The 17,051-nt window shown below is 54.9% G+C and overlaps 2 protein-coding genes across 4 annotated transcripts in view; one reads left to right on the forward strand and one right to left on the reverse strand.

Moving 5' to 3' along the window:
* Positions 1–17,051, forward strand: part of MAPRE3 (microtubule associated protein RP/EB family member 3) — a 33,894-nt gene that overhangs the window by 14,661 nt on the left and 2,182 nt on the right. The window contains exons 1-5 of one of the 3 annotated variants that reach the window (XM_081854986.1): positions 9,064–9,143; positions 10,404–10,531; positions 10,703–10,848; positions 12,087–12,288; positions 15,812–15,963. In XM_081854986.1, the coding sequence (XP_081711112.1) occupies positions 10,411–10,531; positions 10,703–10,848; positions 12,087–12,288; positions 15,812–15,963 (621 nt within the window). In that variant the 5' untranslated portion in view covers positions 9,064–9,143; positions 10,404–10,410. Of the gene's footprint in view, positions 1–9,063; positions 9,144–10,403; positions 10,532–10,702; positions 10,849–12,086; positions 12,289–15,811; positions 15,964–17,051 lie in introns of those variants that run through there. The other 2 variants (XM_081854985.1, XM_081854987.1) reach the window with 2 other exon arrangements.
* The window catches only part of OST4 (oligosaccharyltransferase complex subunit 4, non-catalytic), a 70,884-nt gene that overhangs the window by 6,528 nt on the left and 47,305 nt on the right, over positions 1–17,051 (reverse strand). The window lies entirely within an intron of this gene.

Raw genomic sequence — 17,051 nt, forward strand, 5'->3', positions numbered from 1 at the left:
GCTGTGGTGAAGGCTGCTTTATGCAACCTGAGAAGGTGCAGTCCTGTCTTCAGTAGTGAGCCTCCACTGTTGTGGGCTTCCAGCATTCTCTCAGTTCCATTTTCCAGCAAGAGACATCAGGAAGGCAGCCCTGTTTAGGGAAGTTTTTAATGACTGATGTTTTAATGTATTTTTAATCTTTCGTTAGGGACATGGGTGGCGCTGTGGGTTAAACCACGTAGCCTAGGACTTGCCTATCAGAAGGTCGGTGGTCCGACTCCCCACGACGGGGTGAGCTCCCGTTGCTCAGTCCCTGCTCCTGCCAACCTAGCACTTCAAAAGCACATCAAAGTGCAAGTAGATTAATAGGTACCACTCCAGCGGGAAGGTAAACAGTGTTTCCGTGCGCTGCTCTGGTTTGCCAGAAGCGGCTTAGTCCTGCTGGCCACATGACCTGGAAGCTGTACGCCGGCTCCCTCGGCCAGTAAAGCGAGATGAGCGCCGCAACCCCAGAGTCGGCCACGACTGGACCTAATGGTCAGGGGTCCCTTTACTGTACCTTTACCTAATCTTTCATTGGAAGCTGCCCAGAGTGGCTGGGGAAACCCAGCCAGATGGGCAGGGTATGAACAACAACAACAGCAGCAAACAAACAAACACCTATTATTATTATTATTATTATTATTATTATTATTATTATTATTATATTGGGCCCAGGCAAAACCGAGCACACAGTTGTGCTTCTCTGCCCTCACTAGTAGTCAGGAGGGAGCCAGTTCAGGGGGATTAAAAAAAACCACGCAACCTCTTAGAACTGCTGATAGGTTCAAGAAAGCATTGCTGTTTGATGGATGTAGAATGCCCTTCAGTCTACTGTATTTCCAAGGTGATGAGGCACAGTTAGGTGGTGGATTTTGGGTGCTGTCAAGGGGTTGCAGAGCGAGAGGCGCAGGCCAGACTGACTGAGCAAATTCTCTGAGAAGTTCTCCTTTGCAAGCCCAGCAGGAAGAGTACCGTTGGCTGAGGAAGAGTACGGTGCTGTTTTTCACGTGGTTAATGATCAATACATCATGAACTTTCTGGTGGGTTGTGCCCCATGTTGGTATGTGTGTGCATTTGGGTTGTTCTGCCTAAGTCTTGGGTCAGCCTGCATCTTTCTGATTCCATAGCCGTTGGTGATGTTGTACGTAATAAACCATCGCCACAGCTGACCCAAGGAGCAGCAACTGTTGGCCAGGCTGTGGGACTAAAATAGTGAACTGCTTGTTGCATACTTTGAGTTCTCTGGAAATAAGCAGGTTGCAGGCTGGGACATGGCCCTGGGGGAGCAGTTTGCGCTGCTGCAGCCATGCCCCCCCTTTCTTCCCCTGCCCTGGAATCTCCTCTGCTGCTGCTGCTGCTGCCCCCCCCCCCCCGACTCTCTTGACTGGTGCCCTACTTAAGTCGCTCATTCCTGTATTGTACACCTGATGCCTCCTTGATCTGAGCATCTTCTGAAGTGGTGGCGTTCCACAAGGAGATAAACAACAAGCCCTTTTCCCTGCGTGAAACTGATGTTCTCTCCAGTCAGACGCAGGAGACAGTGACTATGAGCAGTAAGTTAATGATCCATTACACCAGCAATTCATGGTGCAACCCATGGGCAAAACACAAGACTTCTGGATTGCAGTGAAACTAGAAGCTTGTGCAAGGCCCACTTTTATTTATTTATTACTTAAGATCACCCACTCTGAGACTCCACGGCTAATTCTCCCCTGGCGTCCTCGCTGGCCCAAGTAGGACCAATTCAGCCAGCTAGCCCTGGGATTATCTACTGTATTTTATGCTCTATAAGACTCACTTTTTCCTTCCTAAAAAGTAAGGGGAAATGTGTGTGCGTCTTATGGAGCGAATGCAGGCTGCGCATCTACCACAGAAGCCAGAACAGCAAGAGGGATTGCTGCTTTCACTGCGCAGCGATCCCTCTGGCTTCTGAGATTCAGAATCCCCCCCCCCTTGTTTTCCTCCTCCCAAAACTAGGTGCATTTTGTGGTCTGGTGCGTCTTATAGAGCGAAAATACGGTAGATGATTTTTGACTTTGGACTTTTATTCTTACTCATGTTTTTATACCGTATTTTATACTGCTTTTTTAATTGTTTTAAATTTGTTGTTAGCCACCCTGAGCCCGGTTTTTGAACCGGGAAGGGTGGGGTTTAAATAAAAAATTATTATTATTTTTTAAAATTATTATTATTCCCGTCTCCCTGCCCCACAAGCGTGGCTGGAACTTGCAGTCACTTTCCCTTGTGGGCCTGGGGGTGCCTGCATCCAAGGGCAAACCACTTCAAACCCACCAGCAGCTGTGAAGGAAGACCCGCTCTGGGTGGATGTTGTGGCAGATGCACCAGGTCCAAATATGCATGTGGAAATCCTCTTCCTCTTCCTCCCTCCTTATGGCTCCTCCTCCTTGGACCGTCTCTGATCTGCTTTCTCCCCCCCCCCCAACCTGCCATCTGTGCTGGGCTTTGCCTGCATGGGGAGGGCTGTCTGCCTTTGGCCTTCTGGCTCGCCTTACCTTTGCGTACGGGGTCTCCTGTCCTGAAGTGTTGGCCAGTTAGGGGTCAGCAGCCCAGGTCCTCCTTCCCTGCCTTTGGGGCTCCCATGGACCCTGGTTTCCTTTTCCCCATCTCAGCATTTTCCCAGGAAAGGTCACACTGGTGCCTCTTCCTGGAAGGGGGCGGCTGCAGAGGCTGCTTGGGCCAGAGGACCCAGGAAGGAGCTTGGTGGGGAGGGGTCCCTCTTGGGCTGTGAGCTTCAGGCTTGGCTGCTGGGGGTCAGGGGGGCTGCAACTGGGGCTGTATCTGTCTCTCTGTCTCCCCCTGTGGTGCAGAGTCATGCAGGTGTTCTTGGCTCATTCTGTTCCATTCGTCCCATCGCTTAGCCCAGACACACAGGTCCAGCTCCAAGGGCCTTCTGGCGGTTCTCTCACTGCGAGAAGCCAAGTTACAGGGAACCAGGCAGAGGGCCTTTTCGGTGGTGGCACCCGCCCTGGGGAAAGCCCTCCCACCAGATGTCAAAGAGAACAACTACCAGACTTTTAGAAGACATCTGAAGGCAGCCCTGTTTTGGGAAGCTTTTAATCTTTAATAGGTTATTGTATTTTAATATTCTGTTGGAAGCCACCCAGAGTGGCTGGGGAAGCCCAGCCAGATGGGTGGGGTAATAATAATAATAATAATAATAATAATAATAATAATAATAATAATGATAATAAACTTTAATAATAATAATAATAATTCCCCAACTGCCTCTCCTCGGGACCCCAGTCCCAGCTTGCCCACAGGATTTCTCTTTTGCTTCCCCTTCTGGCATCCGTGGGCAAATGACTGGCGCTCCCATGCCTGGTAATTCTCCAGAGAGGCACCCACATTCCTTGTCCCCTTCCCAGGTTGGTGGCCCAGGGAGAGCAACCTTGGGCATGGGGGTGGGGTTGACCTCCTTCCCCTGTGCCACGATGGCTTGTGCTGTGGTTGCCCCTCCCCCTCCCCCCCACCGCCCCAAATAGCCTAGGCAGCTCCAAGTAAGATCACCTGTGCCAAGAGCCATGTTGGGAGCTGGAGGCGCCTCCTGGAGGAATTACACTCTCTCCCTCTCTCATCAGCTGCCGCCTTGGCCGCATCTGGGCTTTCCAGGCTCAGCTCTTAAAGCATGAGCCAGGTTCTGCCTGGTGGCCCTTGAGCCAGCCTGGGTTGGGGCCTTTTCCCTGCAGGAAAAAACCCTCCAAGTGCACCCAAGAGTTGAAGGGGTACAAGGCGTGCTGTTTTCCTTGTCCCGAAAGGACACAGAGCGTTGTGGGCTGGCTGGGCCGTGTGCTCTGCATGTTGAAAGGCCCAGTTGCTGGCAAAGGCCTCTTCTCTGCCAAAGGCTCTGGAGGCTTCTGGGCCGGAGAGACAAAGGTGCCATCTTGCGTTTCAGGGAGCCTGGAAGGGCAGTTAGGTCAGAGGGGCAGAGTGCCCTGCCTTGTGAAGAAAGCGAAGCTCTTCAGAGCTGGACTGGGAAATCTGTAGTCGATCCCCCCCCCCCAGTTGCTGTGGGACTCCCATCAGCTCCAGTCAGCCTGGCCCTGTAACATCAGGATGCCTGCTGTTTACCTACCACTGCTTCAGGGTAAAGGGGGGGGGGCAAGCAGCCTTTGCTTCTCCACAGGCCAGGCATCATTTTGTGCACTTCAGTCATCATGTTGCCCGTTCCTCACCTTTAAGTGCAACCAGGAGATGGCTCAAGTCCACCCTGGAGAGCCAGGGGAAAGGCAGCCCTTTTGTCCGGGTCTCTTGACTTGCACAGCGTATAAAGCAAGGGGACCCTCCAACAGCAACCAAACGATGCAGCGCTTCTTGAAGGAATGCTCCTGGCCCCCTGCGGCACCGAGCTGAGCGTCAGAGGAAGCCATATCACAAGGTGTGCTGGGATAATTTCACATGCTGCAGGGTAAATAACTCAGGAGTTTTTTCAGTAGCCCAAAGTAGCTGAACTGAAATGCCTGACTAGGGGGAAAACTGTGAGAAAGTGCAAGTCAGGGCAGTTTAAGGGCTACATTTTATTTGGGAAATGGGAAGGATGGTGGCAAGGTGTTTGGGTGGGGGGCATACTTTTAAATGTTAAGTCTATAGCAATGATGAATAGTTCCATGGCATTGGCAGCAATACAAGCAGGTCTTGCCCAGGGGAGCTTTGACTTCCACAGATGACTTAGAATCACAGAATCACAGCATAGTAGAGTTGGAAGGGACCCTGAGAGGCATGTAGACCAATCCCCTGCAATGTAGGAAGATGCAGAATGTCCCATAGGCGGATCAAACCTGCAACCTTGGCGTTACCAGCACCATGTTCTAACCAGCTGAGCTATCCGGCTTCTTCTAAGGAAGATGCCAGCTCTGTCCCCTCCCCCCCTGTGGTTTTTCACTGGTGGGTGTGAGAGAGGGAGATGCTCTTTATCCCAGGGATCCTGACAAGGTCTTCCCAGCTCTGGATCAGTCTTTGGCCAGCCCTGGTGTCGTCTGACTGGGGCTTTGTGTGTCCACTTCCCCCCAGGCAGTCCTGCTCTTGCAAATATTCCAAATCTCTTGTTCTGGGGGGGGGGGGTCTGCTTCTCCTCCCCCAGCCCCTCGCAGCTTTTTGGGGGGGGGATCAGGGACCAAAGGGTGTCATGAGGTGCCTTGGGAGATTTCCTTTGGTGGGCTTCCCCACTGGAGGATTGGCTACTGCATCCTAATTCCCGCCTTCAGGGGAGGGAATTCCCAACACCAGGCCAAACAGCTGATGTGTTAAATGCTTCGCTGGGAGCCTGTGGCTTGGCTCACCTATTTGAGTCATAGGCCAGTGGGTGGAATGGCTTCCCTGTTTTGCAGAGCATGAGTGCTTGTCTCCCCACATCACTTGGTCATGGGGCGTGAGGCGGCTCCTCCAATTCTCTCAATGTGCCTGCCAGAGGCTTCTTGGGCAAGCGAGGGCAATTCTCCTGGCCCCACTCAGAAGCGGTCCTGGGGGGCAGAGCTTCTCCCTGCCTTGCCCTGCATCGCAATCTGCTTTCCTAATCCCCCCTCCAGGCGGCGGGTGGGTGAGGAGCCCTCCCCTCTGGCAAATGGCACCCAAAGTCCCGCCATATGTATGCCAGCATCCCTTGCAGCTGCCCGAGGGAGCTGAGTGGCTGGTGGCCTAGTTTGCCCACCCAGCCTGTGGCCAGGAGGCAGCGTGTCCCAGGATCCGAAGAAAATGGCTCAGCCGGAGCAGAGTCTGCCCCGTGGGGCTCTGTGGGAAGAGGGGCAGGCACATCTGGAAAGGAGGCCAGGATCGCTCCACCCCAAAACACTGGGGAGACGGCGCTCCTTGGGGCAGCCAAACACAAAGCAGTGGGGCGGCTGCAGGAGGTTCCTGACGGATGCCCCCCCCCCCCCCGCTCTCCTAATCCTGACTTTCATTGTTGGCCGTGCATTAAGCACTCAATCTCTTGCGGCAAAAGTGAAAGCAGATTTAGCCCCTTAATCTGATCTGTTCAGCCAAGCTGCCCCCCCCCCCGTGTTCCTGACTTTGGTGGGTGCAGAGGGGCGGACTGTCAAGAGCCAGCAGCAAGATGGGCCTGGGGCTTCTGTTACAAAGTCATAGAATCACAGAACTGTTGAGTTGGGAGGGACCCTGAGGGTCATCTAGTCCAACCCCCTGCAGTGCTGGAATCTTGAGGGACTCAAACCCACAACCATGAGATTAAGCGTCTTGTGCTCTGCTGACGGAGCTATCCCAGCTGGGCTACGTGTTGCTGTGCTGAGGCCTCTGGAATGAGCCTAGACTAGACAGTCGGGGGGGGGGGCGCTGGTACTCCTGGGTGGGCAAAGGATTTATGGTGTGTAGGTCACAAAACCTGCAGCAGGTTTTCATAGGTCCTTTCTCTGATTGGGAGATGACAGGAAGATCCCATCGTTGTGGCAGTTGCAGGTGATGCAGCCCCTTCAGTCTGCCTTGCCTGTGTTGCTCTGCCTGCTTTTGGTTGGGGGGGGGGGTGTTGCTTTCCATGTTTGCCCAGGACTTAGAGAATGAGGGTTTTGAATAGGGAGGAGGTCGGGGAGTCTGTTCTGTATAACACTTTTCTAAACCCAGGTTTAGAAACTGAGGCAGGAAAGCTAGGAGCCGAAGGGCACCTTAAACCTAGCTTATGGGCGCCACAAAAGTGTGCATTTTTATAACAAGAACACAAAGCTGAAAATGAACGAACTGCAGCTAAAATCTTAGGTTCATTTTTAACATGGTCCAGTCCTCATTTGAAGACTGCAAAAACCAAAGCCATATTTCCCCTGCCCACCCCCCTAATATTCTTATGAGGGTCCCTTCTCCAGTGGGGAGGCAGAAAAAGGTTCTCCTTTTCTTCCAGGAGTGGCAGTTTTAATCTGAAATCTTAAGTGCAGGACTGTGCCCAGAGCTCAGAAACTGCTCGCATTAATGAAATTTCCCCTTGCAAAACACACCTAGAACAATGGGAGTTTTGCACGCTTCTTTTACTCCCTCCTCCAGTTAGGATTAGCACTGTGTAATAGAATAAAATGTAAAACAAATGTTCAGGCAAGGGGGGCTGGGAGAGGGAGGGATCTTCTCAGCCAAGCTGGTTCCTTTCAGGTCATGGGTAGGCAACCTAAGGCCCGGGGGCTGGATCCGGCCCAATCACCTTCTAAATCTGGCCCGCCACAAACTAAGGCAACCTAAGGCCTGGGGGCCGGATCCAGCCCAATCGCCTTCTCAATCCGGCCCGCGGATGGTCTGGGAATCAGCGTGTTTTTACATTAGTAGAATGTGTGCTTTTATTGAAAATGCATCTCTGGGTTATTTGTGGGGATAGGAATTTGTTTACCCCCCCCCCATATAGTCTGCCCCCCAAGGTCTGAAAGACAGTGGAGCGGCCCCCTGCTGGAAGTTTTCTGGCCCCTGTACTAGGGCCCTTATTTCTTCAAATACCTGGACTCGAAAGGAAGGTCTTTTCCTCCGCATTCTGTCTGATTTCCTGCCGCTCCCAGAGGCAGCGTGGTGCCATCTTGGTGTGAGGCTCCCCACGCACCAAGGCCTGATGCCCAGATTTAGCAGGCCTGCAGGGAGGTCAAGGGATAAGCCAATTTACCTGGGCAGCATAGAAAGCTTGGAGAAGGCGTTGGACGCTGCAAGGGAGCCCAGGCAGCGCTGCTTACCTGGGAAATCAGGCTCTGTCCTGTATCTGGGAACATGACCCAACTTTGTGATGTGTGCAGCGTCTCAACCGGTCAAGCCCAAGCCAGGGGGCACCTGCCTGCCCTGTCGCTCTGTTAACGGCCTCTGACTCTGGGGTGGAATTTGTGGATCAGGACCCAGAATTAAAGGAGCCTCTGGAGGAAGCCCCAGGAATCAAGCCAGCCTTTCTTCCGCCATGCCAAGCCTGCTTTCTTGGGCGCTCATTCGGGGGCGGGATTAGGAGGGGAGGAGCCAGCAGCCCTTAAGCGGCTTATCAGCTGTTAAATGAAACTCCCTGGAGGGGGGGGCGGGCTGGAGGTTGTGAGGGAGCCCCTTCCTGCTGTGCTTTGCAAGGCTGAGGTCAGCAGAATTCCTCTGGCCAAGCACCACCTTCAGGCGGGCCATGCCCCTTCCCTCCCCTTATTGACCAAATTGAGGAAGAGGGTGCTTGCTAAAGGCCAGGTTGGTGCCAGTCCTGGGTGAGGATGCCAAAGCATTGGAGTTGGGCTGGCAGAGGAGAAGCTGGGCTGAGCTGACCCACGGGGCCCCCCCTGCCCAGAAGAAGCCACCTCTCTCCAGCCCAGTGGGACTTCTCTGGGGATGGTGCCCTGGGGTGGTCCTTTGGCATCCCTGCTTCCATTTGCTCTCCTTGCAGCTTCAGGCAGCAGAGGGGCTTTCCTTGGGGCATGGAGGGTTGGCGTCAGACCCACCAGATTTCGGCCCTGGAGCCTTCTGGGGCTTTGTCTCTTTGGGGCTTCCCTGGACAGGCAGTGGTGGGAGAGGGGCTTTTGTCCTTGTGCCTTGGGGGAAAGGGGAGGCTGGACTAGGCGAGCCTTTGGGGTGGTCCCGCAGCCCCCCAGCTCTTCTGAGGCTCTCCCCAGTCCATTCACCCGCCCCATAGGCATTGTCTCTGCCAGTTCCCCTCAGGGAAACAGCCCTGAAGCCAAGCAGCGCTCTGGGGCAGGAGGCCCATGGGAGAGCTCTCTGCCTGGCAGTGCTTCTCCTGCAACGCAGTTCCCTTTCCTGGCAGAGAGCGGTGGTCCTGAGCAGTGCCCCCACCTCTTGCATCAGATCAGTCTTCCTCCTTGGAGGGATCCTGGGGGCACAGTCCCTGGCTTGGTGACCCCGTCCAGGTGCCCTCCCGGCTTGGAGGGGGACCGAGTGGGGCTCCAGCCCTTTGTCCTTCCTGGCACCGAGGCTGGCTGCTCTGTCTGTGCCCTCTCTGCTTTGGGCTTCCAGAGGGGATGAGGGGAGGCCTACTTTCTCATTCCCTGTGTGCCTGGAGATGCTGTCAGCCCTGCCTCCTGATTGGCTGAGGAGGCGGGAGGTGGGGCTTTATGACATGCCTGGGAGTTTGCCAGCCCCCTTCCTAGGGCAGCCCTCCTTGAACCGTGTGGCCAGTGGGGCTGGTGCTGGCGCTGGCCCAGACACCTGTCCAGGTGAAAGGGGGGCTTTGTTCAGTGACCCCTCACTTGCGCCCATCCCTCTCCTCCTTGCCTGTCCCCCCCCCAGTGTGATGCCCCTGGTGGCGCAGTGGGTGCCTGCAGGCAGAGGAGCGGGGCCTGCCAGGGCCTGCCAGTGCGTCTCCCATTTCCTGCCCTGCAGAAGCAGCGTCCTTTGCAAAAGGCAGAGAGGCCTCTCTCCCGCCGGAAGGGCCGAGGGCGAGTCTGACATGCACAGCTTGCTCTGGGGCCCCTGGACTTAGTGGCAACACCGGCTGGCCTTGCGGGCTCCCATCCTCCTTTTGTGCCTTTGTGCTCAAGTGCTGCAAAGTTTTGGGCATCTTCTCCCTGCCTCTTTGAAAAGATGCTGCTGGGGAAAACTGAAGTCTGACTCTGTCCTGCTCAGGGGAAGCCTTTGGCCTTGGCCTGGGTGAAGAAGGGCAGGCTCAGCCACCGTGGGTGGAGCCCCCTGGATAAACCAGAGGGGAGGGGAGTCTCCTGCTGGGGTGGGGGAGAAGCTCCCACCTGTCTGGGAGCTGTGGGGTGCAGCAGCTACTGTATGGTCATGCTCCTGAATTAGTTTCTTTTTCTGCTGATTGAGTGGAATGGAAGTGAACCCTGTCCGTTTCGCCTTGGGATGGGCTTTAGTCAGGCTTGTCCAAAACCCCCAATGTGATTTGCAAAGCGGGGGGTGGGGACTTCCTGCCTCTGGGTCAGATTTGGCCCACCAAGCCTCCCCCTTCTTGCTTGAGTATTTTACACCTGTCTCATGGTTCTGTCATCTGCTGCCAGGAAGTTACAGCTCCAATACTTTCCCCAAATCACACCTGGCATTGCTTGTGGCATCCGGTGTGGGGCAGGGAGAGACCTGGCTGGCTGGCTGGCTGGCTGGCTGGTTGGCTGGAGCGGAGTCCTGCTTGGTCCCTCCGCCCTCTCCTCCCTCTCATGGGTCAACCCACTGCCTGGTCTGTCTCTGCAATCGCCTGGCATCAGGTGATGACGGATGGAGGTGGTCCCTGGCCACTTTCAAATTTGGTTTCTGCAGGGGGTGGAGATGGAGATTTGGCCTGCCAGGCCAACCAGGTTTGCCGCCCTTGCCCTAGAGCAACAGGGGCTGAGGCTTCTTCATGACGGAACATGTGTTTGGTGCGCTGAGGTCTTGGGCTCCGTCCTGGGCACCTGAGGCCTTGCCTTTGGGAACCGCTTTCCTCCCGTAAGCTCCCTGGCGAGTAACACCTCCCTCCCTTCTCCCTGCAGTTGGGGCATGGCCGTCAATGTATATTCCACTTCTGTGACGAGCGAGAACCTGAGTCGCCATGACATGCTTGCGTGGGTCAACGACTCCCTGCAGCTCAACTACACCAAGATCGAGCAGCTGTGCTCAGGTACGGCGGGGGTCAGAAGGAGCGGCGATGGGGTGGTGCAGCCCTGGCAGTGCGGGTAGCCTTGAACCGTCAGTGGTTTGGGGCGTAGGGAGAAGCAGGGACCTTGACTGCTGTGCCGGGGTGCAGAGACTGTGTGGGAGAAGCCAATTTCTGTGCCCTTTCCCTTGGCAGGGGCTGCCTACTGCCAGTTCATGGACATGCTCTTTCCGGGCTGCATCCACCTAAGGAAGGTGAAGTTCCAGGCCAAGCTGGAGCATGAGTTCATCCACAACTTCAAGGTGCTGCAGGCCGCCTTCAAGAAAATGGGTGTGGACAAGGTGGGTCTCCGGAAGGGAGGCGGCGTGGGAGGGGGCTTGCCTTGGGCTCCCACTGGTGCAGCCCTGGAGCTGGGTGTCAGGGCTGGAGGCAGAGGTCTACGGGAAGCCTTTGGCTCCAGTTGGCAGCCCTGGCTCCGTTTCTCAGAGGCTGGGCACCCTTGGCTTGCATGGGGGATTTTCGTCTGTATGAATAAAGACCATGGGTTTGACCAACAAGGTTTGTAGCGTTCCCAAAGCAAAGGAAGGATAGGACTCTGATTAATAGAATACACACAGATGCTTGACCAGCAAGACTCTGGGGGGAGGTGCCAATAATAATTCCTGTCCACCCTCCAGCCCAGGTCGTTTTATTCACAAAAGAACGTTTTACACAGTGTACGTAAGAACCAATCAGATTTCCTCTGAGCATTTCAAAAACCCCACGTGGGACAAAATCAGTTCAGAAGAAATCCTGTTAACTACAAAGACTACTTTGAGCATGCAGACATATCTGAGAGTAAATAAAACAGGACTAGAGGAGGAATGCATTCAGCAAAACCCCGAAGGTCATAAACAAGCAATAAACACGAGAGGAAGGATGGCAAGGAAAGATAGGGATCTTTATCACCTTCATCTGAAACTATTCCTTGGCCCTAAGATTAACAAAACCAAGGAAGGGTACATCAAAGAACTGCCTATTACTGTATTTTTTGCTCTGTAAGACTTACTTTTCCCCTCCTCAAAAGTAAGGGGAAATGTGTGTGCGTCTTATGGAGCGAATGCAGGCTGCGCAGCTATCCCAGAAGTCAGAACAGCAAGAGGAATTGCTGCTTTCGCTGCGCAGCGATCCCTCTTGCTGTTCTGGCTTCTGAGATTCAGAAATTTTTTTTCTTGTTTTCCTCCTCCAAAAACTAGGTGCGTCTTGTGGTCTGGTGCGTCTTATAGAGCGAAAAATACGGTATTTTATGGCCTAGGATGCCTAGTGCAGCAACCGGCGACTGGACTGTGTGTGTGATTTGTCAAGCAAGAAAAATAGGACAGATGCAGAGGCATGGATTGATCAGAAATCATATCAAAATGGCTCAAACCCAGTGAAAACAATGCTTTCATTGCGGACACAAATGGCTTGCTCCATATTTTTTAAAATTCCTCATAGCAATCCCACCTGATCACTGCAAACGTTTTTGGCTCTGAGGTTCTGTGAGTGACCAGGTATCTCTTAATGGTCTTTCCCCCTCTCTCTCCTGGACTTGTTGCAGATCATCTCAGTGGAGAGGTTGGTGAAGGGGAAGTTCCAGGACAACTTTGAGTTCATTCAGTGGTTTAAGAAATTCTTTGACGCCAACTACGATGGGAAGGAGTACAACCCGCTACTGGCAAGACAAGGCCAGGAGGTGGCGCCTTCTCCAAACCCAGGTGATCAGATCTTCAACAAACTCAAGAAACCCATTGGCACTGCAGGTAATGTCGCTAGAGCCAGCAGGCACCCCAGGATCCGGCCTCCAGCATGACGTGGCACCCCGGCATCCAGCTTGGCAACTCCCAGGGCACCGGGGGGAGGGTGGAAGGAGAGCCCACCTACCTTGGCATGGGAGGCAGGATCCTGCTGTGCAGCCTAGGGACCCAGGAAGCCGCCTTATCCTGAGTCAGACCCACTGGTCTGTGCTGGGAGGAATTCCAGGCAGGGAGCGCGTCCCCAGCCCTGCCCAGGATTGAACCAGAGGCGGGTCTGAAAGGAGGGGGAGCAAACAGGGTCCGACAGCAGAGACAAGTCCTCTGGGCATTCCAGATCCAACCAACTCAGATTCCAGGTGACCTTAGAAAAGAGCATGATTGAGAAACTTATTAAAGAGAGTGAGTTGCAACCATTTCTCATAAGGCGGGGTCTCCAGACCCCTCAGCAGTCCTGGCTACCCTTCCGCAGACGTGCTGCAGTTTGCCAACGCCGTTCTTAAAAGCTGGCCTCCTGTACCAGGGCTCTCCTCTTCTGTTAGCACAGCCTAACACTGCATTAGCCTCTGGGGTCCGCGTAGCCCTGTGGGTTGGTCATGCCAGCAGGGCTCGGCCTGCTTCCTCCCGAGGAAACGACCCCTCTCAGCTTGGCGCTGTGCTTAAGCAGATGGGGCCTGGCTGCATTGCATGCTGCAGCCTGTCTCACACCGGCTCATGCCTGTCTGTGGAATTCGGCTGCTCTTCTCAGAAGACGTTCAGGGCCGCCTTTGCCTTTGGGGGTGGGGGCTGTGGCGCCCAGGCCTGGCCTGCTCAGAGCTGCTCTTCCCCCTCCTCGGAAGCTTGCAGAGCACACCCCTTCCTGTTCTCCCTTTGGAGTGAGCCACGTATGCCCATTTCACAGAGGAGGCAGGTTGAGGGGGGTGGCTGCTGCAAAGCCACATGATGCCCTGGGCTCAGGCGTTTGATGCCCTACCCTTGTAGGCTCCCGAGCTGGCTGGGTCTGGGGGCTCCTCAGTCCTCGCCTGTCCCATGTTTCCTTTCTCTGCTTCCCGGAGGCTGGAAGAGGGTTGTGGGCCCAAGGCTGCTCAGGGAACCCCACAGCTTTTTAGAGGGGATTGGTATGGCAAAGGAAGGATTAGACTCTGGTTAATAAAATACACAAAGCTTGACCAGCAAGACTCTGGGAGGAGTGCGTATAATAATTCCCTCCTCACCCCTTGGCCCAGGTCGTTTTATTCACAAAAGAACTTTTTACACAGTGTTCGTAAGAACCAGTCGGATTTCCTCTGAGCATTTCAAAAAACCCCACGTGGGACAAAGTCCGATCAGAAGAAATTATTTTAACTACAAAGACTACTCTGAGCATGCATAGTAGTCCAAAGTAAATAAAACCGGAAGCAAAGAGGAATGCTGTCAGAGCTGCTCCTGGTCACAGCTCACAGAGGACCAACGCCAGGTAGTCGTTATATACAAAAGTCTTTATTGAAGTTCAGTTTCCATTTCAAAGCCGTAGCGCGCAGCTCTACGTCTTAAACCCTAGACCGCCGAAGTTCCGTCTGAATCTCCTCCCCCCTGACACCAGTTTAATACTCTAGCCCTGCTCCACCTCTTCCTCTGCTCTCTCCTCCTCTGGGTCCTCCTGTCCGCTGGGGCATTCCCCTTTCTGGACTCTTCTGACGCTGAGTCCCCTGACTCCTCCCCCTGCCTCCGGCGGGCTTTAGGACCTGGCTCCCCATCCGGGTCCCCTGCTCTCGCGCCAAACCAGTGACCTTCCTCCTGACCGTTACACTGCTTCTGTCACTGCTTCCCTCTTCCGGGATGCTAGCTGGACCTGACCTCCCCTCCGTTGCCTGACTCTCCGATGGAGGCGTGGTCAGCCCTGACTCATCTTCTCTCCCTCCTGGAGGAGACGCTGGCCCCGATACCTGGGACTCTTCCCCCCCACTATGCTCTGGTGGGGAAGCTGGTCCTGATTTCCAACTGCTGCTCAGGGAGTCCCCGCTGGCCCCTTGCTTCTGGAGTGTCCCCCTTGGGACTCCCCTTGCCCTGGCCACCGGCGCTCCCTTCTGTGAATCTTCCGATTCGCTGGAGAGGCTCATGGAATCTCTCGGGCCACTGTCCTCTTCTCCTACGCTGCCCTCAGATTCTTCCCCTTCGCTCTCCATTTCCTCTCCTCCCTGTGCTTCTGCTCCTGAGCCCCTGACAAATGCTTTTAGGAAACTCCGGAGGTCATAAACAGCAGTAAACAGGAGAGGAAGGATGGGTAGTATTTACCATCTCCTTGTGAACGATTCACAAACTACATCAAAGCTACCTTCTAGCTTTATGACCCAGGATGCCTGATGCAGGAGCTGGCAACTGGTCTGTGTCCTAGAATGCTTATATGTGCCTGTCAGGCATAGAGAAAGCAAATGGCAGAGGTGCAGAGGCCTGTGGGATTTGATCAGAAACCACTCTCAATGAATGAAACCCAGTCAACGCAATGCTTTCATCGCGGACACAATGGCTTGCTTCATTTTTCATAATTCCTCATAGCAATCCCACCTGACCCCCACACTTTGGATATTTGCACCCCTACAGATTGGAACCTGGGTGGCGGCACCCAGAGCCCGCTTCCTCTCCACCTTTCAAGGCCTGTTAGTGGAGATGCCCCCCTGTCCAGGGCCTGGTCTCCCCCTGGCCTTTTCCGGACGAAGGGACCCTGATGAGGGGTGATAGAATAAGTCTCCCTGCCCCCCAGACACCCTCCCTGAGCCAGGGAGGGGATACCTAAGTCACAATATGGAACACACACACACAGAAGCTCTGGGTGAGCAGAGGGTTGGGCTGACCTTGGTTGCGGCAACCAGCTTCCTTCCTGCTGGAGCTTCCGCTTGAGGGGGACAGAAGGCCCCCCCCCAGGTGAATTGCAGGCCCCAGGTGAATGGGGCGAGCTCCGGCATTGATGTGATGAGTCCAGAGATGAGCCCAGAAAGAGGAGTGGGGTCCCCAGGGCCGCCCTGCATGGCTCTCCCTAGCGGGGCCCGCTTGCTTTGCTCTGCGGTGGCAGCAACACCCGCTGGGGGGGGGGCTGGCTGGGGGCACGGCTCTTCCCTGCATGTGTGTAGCTTGACGCTGCTGCCCTGTGATGGTGGGCATGGCGGGAGGAAAAGTGCCTCTGCTCTGGGGGGGGGGGAGAGAATTATTTGTCCTTGGCTCCCAGGGAGGCAGGAGGAAGGGGGACCCAGAACCAGGCCCCCCACCAAGCAGTCACTTTCTGCAGTGGTGCAGAGCACCCATGGGAGCTGGATTTCAGCCAGTCCCTCCACCCAAACTCTGCACCCTAAGTGGCCCTCTCTCCTCCTTTCCCTTCCCTCCCCTCCCCTCCCCTCCCCTCCCCTCCCCAATCCACCTCTGGGACTCCAGCTGCACACGGTCTTCTTGCAGGGCCTCACTCAGGCACACGCCCTGGCAGAAGCAGACGGGGCTGATTGCCAGGAGACTCCTGAGTAACTTCCATTTCTCTTTCTCTCTCTCTGACTTCTTTGCACAGTCCCACAGCGAACCTCCCCCACAGGCCCCAAGAACTTGCAGAATCCGGCCCGGCTGAACGTCGCTCCCAGCAATATTGTACGGAAAAACCCTCCCTTGGCCCGGAATGGGGGCAGCGAAGCAGATGCCCAGATCCTGGAGCTTAACCAGCAGGTATGGGGCAGGGAAGGGGACGTGGGTGGAGCCTAGGACTTGCCGATCAGAAGGTCGGTGGTTCGAATCCCCGCAATGACGGGGTGAGCTCCCGTTGCTCGGTCCCTGCTCCTGCCAACCTAGCAGTTCAAAAGCACGTCAAAGTGCAAGTAGATAAATAGGTACCACTCCAGCGGGAAGGTAAACGGTGTTTCTGTGCGCTGCTCTGGTTTGCCAGAAGCGGCTTAGTCATGCTGGCCACATGACCCGGAAGCTGTACGCCGGCTCCCTCGGCCAATAAAGCGAGATGAGCGCCGCAACCCCAGAGTCGGCCATGACTGGACCTAATGGTCAGGGGTCCCTTTACCTTTACTTTTATGGGGCAGGGATGGGGCAGCAGGGCTTTGAGCTTTGCAGAGGCTCCTTTTCCTGACTTGGATATTGGGGGACCCTGTTCCTGTCAATCCAAACCAGGTCAATTAGTGCCCACCAGTCACCCCACTTTAAAGAGCAGGTCAAGAGAACGTCCAGCCACGTGGGTCAGGCCTGTGATGCCCTGAAGCAGCCCCTTGGCTGTTGTCCTGAGCTGGAGTTGCCCAGGTGGTCTCAGCAGCGCCTGCCTCTTCCTTCCAGCAGCTGGGAAAGGGGCCCCACAGCTGCCCTCTCCGTTTGGCCCCCTGGCTCTTGGGGCCCGGGGGAAGCCAAAGCAAGCCGCCTCCAGAGTGGTGCTTTAAGGCAGGGAGAGAGTCTCGAGGCAGGAGGTGCGGAGAATTTGGGGCTCTGGCTGGAGGCACACCAATAGATGCCGGGAGAGCAAAGATGTCTTTGGCAAGTGAGCCAGGATCCCTCAGGGTTCACTGACCCAAAGAGAGGTGGGGAGGGAGGCTGAAAGAACCAGGCAGAGGGTCTTCTTGGCAGTGGCACCCTCCCTGTGGAACGCCCTCCCACCAGATATTGAGATAAATAACCATCCAACTTTTATAAGACATCTGAAGGCAGCCCTGTATCAGGAAGTTTTTCAGTGGTTGATCTTTTATTACATTTTTATGTGTTGGACATCGCCCAGAGTGGCTGGGCAACCCAGCCAGATGGGCAGGATATAAATAATA

The sequence above is a fragment of the Podarcis erhardii genome (genome assembly GCF_964252035.2).
Source record: "Podarcis erhardii genome assembly, chromosome: 3".
Classification (NCBI taxonomy): Eukaryota; Metazoa; Chordata; class Lepidosauria; order Squamata; family Lacertidae; genus Podarcis; species Podarcis erhardii.